Source organism: Terrapene carolina, unplaced genomic scaffold (assembly GCF_002925995.2).
Source record: "Terrapene carolina triunguis isolate 2854851 unplaced genomic scaffold, T_m_triunguis-2.0 Scaffold19167, whole genome shotgun sequence".
NCBI classification, from domain to species: Eukaryota; Metazoa; Chordata; order Testudines; family Emydidae; genus Terrapene; species Terrapene triunguis.
The window spans coordinates 552-5,397 of NW_020683518.1; the positions used below are offsets into that span (position 1 = coordinate 552).

At 41.3% G+C, this 4,846-nt stretch overlaps 1 protein-coding gene across 1 annotated transcript; it reads right to left on the minus strand.

The window, feature by feature from the left end:
• Positions 1 to 304: 304 nt before the first annotated feature.
• On the minus strand, positions 305 to 4,536 carry LOC113408572 (GTP-binding protein 8-like; the record flags this gene model as incomplete). Its single annotated transcript, XM_026661897.1, is given in 6 exon segments — positions 305 to 498; positions 1,044 to 1,169; positions 3,287 to 3,317; positions 3,320 to 3,404; positions 3,893 to 3,992; positions 4,406 to 4,536. Coding segments are annotated over 5 exon segments (429 nt in total), but the record flags the coding sequence as incomplete, so codon positions are not given.
• Positions 4,537 to 4,846: the final 310 nt, after the last annotated feature.

The following is a 4,846-nucleotide window of genomic DNA, read 5'->3' on the forward strand; positions in this document are numbered from 1 at the left end:
CAGCATGTACCTCATTTGCCATGGAAGTTCACTCCTTTATGGTCAGTTGTCATCACATTAGAATTTTGGTTTGTTCCTTGAGAGGTCCACAATGAAGTCTGTGCTAAGCAAGAGAACACAGTGCAAAAAGGAGAGGTAACCTCCACCCCTTTGAAATCCTCAGGTCTTGCTCTCTAAGGCAATAGATGCTATGTAAGTACTAATTCTTCCAGCAGAGTGCTCCATTAACAAGTGCTGTCAAAGCAGTCATCATCTTCTCACCATTCACAAAGTCACAGCTTTTCATCTGCTCTTTCTCCTAGGAACTGATGGGGTAGTAGAGAGCCCTCACAGCTTGTAGCCACTGGTGCTCAATTACATTAGGGTAATTTCCTTTTGGGGCATAGAGTGGAGGTACCACATAACTCCATGCAGCCTATGTACCAGACTTTCTTTTCAGGCATCATCCTCTCATAACTTCTTAAAGGACAGGTCCTTTCCACCTCCAGGTAGGAAGCCCTACAGCAATACAGCAGGAAAGAGTGTTCTTGCTACTTCCTTGTCACCACTAAAGAAAGCATGAAAATTTAGAACTGAACACATACATCAACAAGTTCAAATTCCATAGGGTGACCCTATTCTCATATATTATCTGTATTAAAACAAATTGACTGACAGTCACAGCTGATCAGTGAATAAAGAATGTTGCTATAGCCAGGCCCACATGCACTCTGTTGGCGTTTCTCTTGCTATACCGCTATGTTCTAGCATCTAAGCCTTAATTGTGAAGCAGGCTTTAAATGAAAGCTACCTTCATAACAAGGAAGGGAAACAAGTGGAAGCTTGTTAAAACATAAGCTTTAAAAATCCTTTATTTTTTTGTCAATTTAGTAAATTAATACCAATAAATGCATCTAGAAAATCATAGATAACATTCTGCTGCATGAATCACTTAACTTGTTAATGAAAATTTAAGGAAACTTGTTACAAACCCTCAAAATAATTTCACTATTTTATCTTATTTACAAAGCAAAAAGCAAAGTCCAGAGCAATATGGTTGGTACCTGTTGTGCTGGATGAGTAGAATACAACAGGAGAGTTGTGGCTGTCAAGAATTCATCATGGGAAGGTTTCCTGTAACATGGGCTATAAAACACCTCAGCAGGTGGATGCCAGAATACTCTATGGAACTGTAGAAACAAAGATTTACATGTTCAGGTCCTTGCTTCCTTTAAATGCAGGTGCCTAATTCTGCTAAGCTGCCACCGTCCCTTGGAGTAACAGGTAACTTCAAAGTCAGCCAATTGTTTCTGATACATTTTAAAACATCAATAATTTAGTCCCACAACAATCAGGAAATGTATAGTTCCTGCAGCAACTTTAACTCTACCCACTGCACAATCACAGAGTGGAATCAGCAAAAAATGTTATGGTACATCACAGATTCTCTTCACTTAGCTTTGTGTGTAGAAGGAAGTACTTGTCTTTCTGGTGCAAAAATGCAGCTTCACAAGAGTTTGAAATTACAGCTCAGTGGTGCCCTAAACATTTTCTATCCAATGAAATTAGGTGTTAATTCTTCCATTTAGTTTACTGCTGCAATAATAACAGAATTGCTACACTCTGCAGCTGAGGTTTAGAGTTCAGCAACCCTTAGTACAAGTTTAACAACTTCACAAGACATGTTCAAAATAAGGTGATGTTTAATATTTTTACTAGGGCTCTCTGCTGAGATATTTTTTAAACAAGGAAAAAATGTTACATAGGATTTTCCCCAGTTACACACACCACTTAATTTAAATGTCACGGGTCAAATTCTGGCCTATTGACTTCAGTGTCCTAGGATTTCATTTTTGTTTCTCCATAAAGGAGCTACATTTGAACTTTTATCAGGTACAACGTGCTCAGCAATGGAAGCTTGGCTGTGGCTCGTCACTTAATTCAGGATCTCGTTATAAAGGGACATTATCATGACAGTTACAAACTGGTGTACTCCTTTACACGTTATCTTACAAAATCCAGTGCTGATCTCCCCAAATTGACAATTGCTCACTGCTCAATATCAAATAAAAAAATTCCGAGCCCATATGATATGAGATAAGGGCGCAGCGACCCCTGGAGAGGAGATATGATACTAAAAGCACAGGCTTTGGGTAGTCACTTATACCCATACCAAGTGGCTGTAGAAAATTACACCATGCTGATTTTTGGTAGCCTTTTGCACCGATGTAAGTGACTGCACAAATGCAGAGCAATGGATATTTGGGTTCTATCTCAAACTCTGCTACAACTTTTCTGTGTGTCCTTGGCCAAGTCACTTAGGAGCCTACATCACTTTGTGGCTCTAGGCCTTAGCATAGTTCTACTCTGAAAACTGACACTGTAAAAGCAGCATTTTGGGGTCCCATGTTTGACACGCTCAACATCAACCTTGCTCTATTTACACAAAGAGATTTTTTAAATTGCCACAGTCTCACCCCAGAAACAGAGTCAAGCTGGGTTCTTTCCAACACATCCACCCCCCGTACAAGATTCTATATGCCAAATTCCATTCCGTTACATTTGTACCACGCAGCTCGGTTCAGTGAGGTGGTACAGATGTAACCAAGGCCAGAGCTGGGCCTGAAATCAGAAATTGGTTACCTGTTCTGCTAATGCTGGATCCAAAACAGAACCCAGCTCCCTCTCCCACAGTTGTACAGGCTCTGCAGGGCTAACCGGAATAAGAACATTGAAGTTAAAGTTACACACAGGCAGCAGAGCCGTTACGTAAGATGCCATTTTTAGCTTGCCCTTTTTCAGAGTAGAACTGCATGTTAGCCTCTCTGCCCATTCCCCCATCTGCAGAGGGGATACTTTGTATACAGTCTTAGCGCAAAGTAGCCTTAATTTGTATTGGGCAGCATAACTGCACATACTATCCTTGGTATGCCTAAGAAAGCCACAACCATTTCAAACCTGGTCCCAAGCTATTGCCCGTACACGGTCTGTTTAAAATGAGTGCGGTAGTCTCAGACAGGCATTCACACCACAAAACCCACCATCATATGTTGTGCCTCTGCTGCCAGTCTCATCTGAAAGACCAAACGAGGAATGGGCCTTGAAAGCTGAACTCTCCTCTCACCTCTTTAGGGGGTTCTCCCTCAGATAGGATGGGATCAGCATGAGGGTAACTTGCCCTGACACTGCCCATTGTACCTATTCTGGGCATAAACAGGAGTTCGGTCTCCCAAACTGTCATACCTTTCAGTGAGTTTGGTGTTTTTCAGGTGCTTAAAATTAAGACATCAGTAGAAGTGAGCTTTACCTGACTGGGAAGAGTTGAGGAAAGCACCCCGAGTGTGTTTCTCTGCGAAGTCTTGGATCTCCAGTACATTTTTATCCAACAGTCCCTTGGGAGCTTTGTCCATTTTGGTTAACACAAACTGCACAAATCCATAAAGAGAAGATTTAGGGAGCAGGGGGGAAAGAATGTTGCTTTACTGTAAACCTGGAAGTGTTTGCCAAGATGTATCACCCTCCCACCGCTTTCAAACTGCTCCATGTCCTATCTAATGGGATACTAGGACATGAATGCTGAGCACCCAGCCTATTAAAATCAGGCCTCTTTAAGGGGTGTCAAACTGGGCACCAAAAATAAGGTCAATTTTGAAACTTCAGACCTTTAAAAAAAAAAAAAAAAAAAAAAAAAAAAAAAGATTCAGGCCTCCCTATACAGTATGAAAAAGAAAAAGGAGAGGGGGGGGAAGGGGGACAATTTTTTTCCCTGTGCAGATCACCTTTAACTCACTGCTAGAGCTCTACTGCTGAGGCTCGTCTAGCTGAAGGTACAAAATGTTTAGAGAATGCCCTTGAGCCCGGCCAATTTACATTTTTATTTTGGTTCGTGTTTTAAAGAGAAAGTATAACTTACAACGTAAGGGATCCCAAACTCCTCCAACATTTCTATGGCAATGTGGTCTGCTTTCTGAAATCCTACCAAGCTGTCCACTAATAAGAAGGTCCTCTTCAAGCTAACAAAGATACAGATAGTAACACAAGTGAGGGGCAATGCAACAATGGTTGTTTCTACGTTAACTAGCATGAGAACTGAGACGCTTCCTCATAGGATTTGGAGATGGGAAAAGAGAATTAGTCTTATCTAGTTCATCCTGAGAGGAGTCAATACAGGATAGCACCTAAGGGGAATATTTTCCAGTGCTTTGATCCATCCAAGCTTCAAAACAGAACTCAAACAATGGTAATGCCACCACTTCACTCTGGAAGCTATACCGTGGTCTAATACATTCTACCCCATTGTTGGTAATGCCTTCTTGATATCTACACTTAACTCTTCCACCTTTTTATAATCTCCGCAAACATCCCACTGTTCTGATGCACTGTGAGATTGCAGGTAAAACACGACAGCATGCAATGGCTCTCTTACTTCTGACGCTCTTGTAAATAGGCCTCCACCATGTCAGCAAAGTCTTGCGGGGCTCGGTAGCCATAGCCTGGCATGTCCACCAACGTAAAGTATTTCCCCACTTTGAAGAAATTCATTTTCTTTATGTGGCCCTGGAGAGAGAAAGGTTGGGCTTTATTAAATATTACTAAATGGCCATGGGATTATTTAAAAGGTACTTTATGCCCAACATTAGAAATCTGAGCTGAATATGGACAAGAACCAATAATCTGATGGGCCTAGAAGACTGGAAAGTGTTTTAGATTCATTAGAAACGCTGAATAGACTTTGTAATGTATCCTGGGTAACTGACAAGCTGACTGAATGAGGGAACCACTTCATGGTTTAGTAGAAACAGGATACCATCCCAACGACTGATACACAAGCTTAAGTTTGTCTAAATGTGACTTCACAAATCTAGGT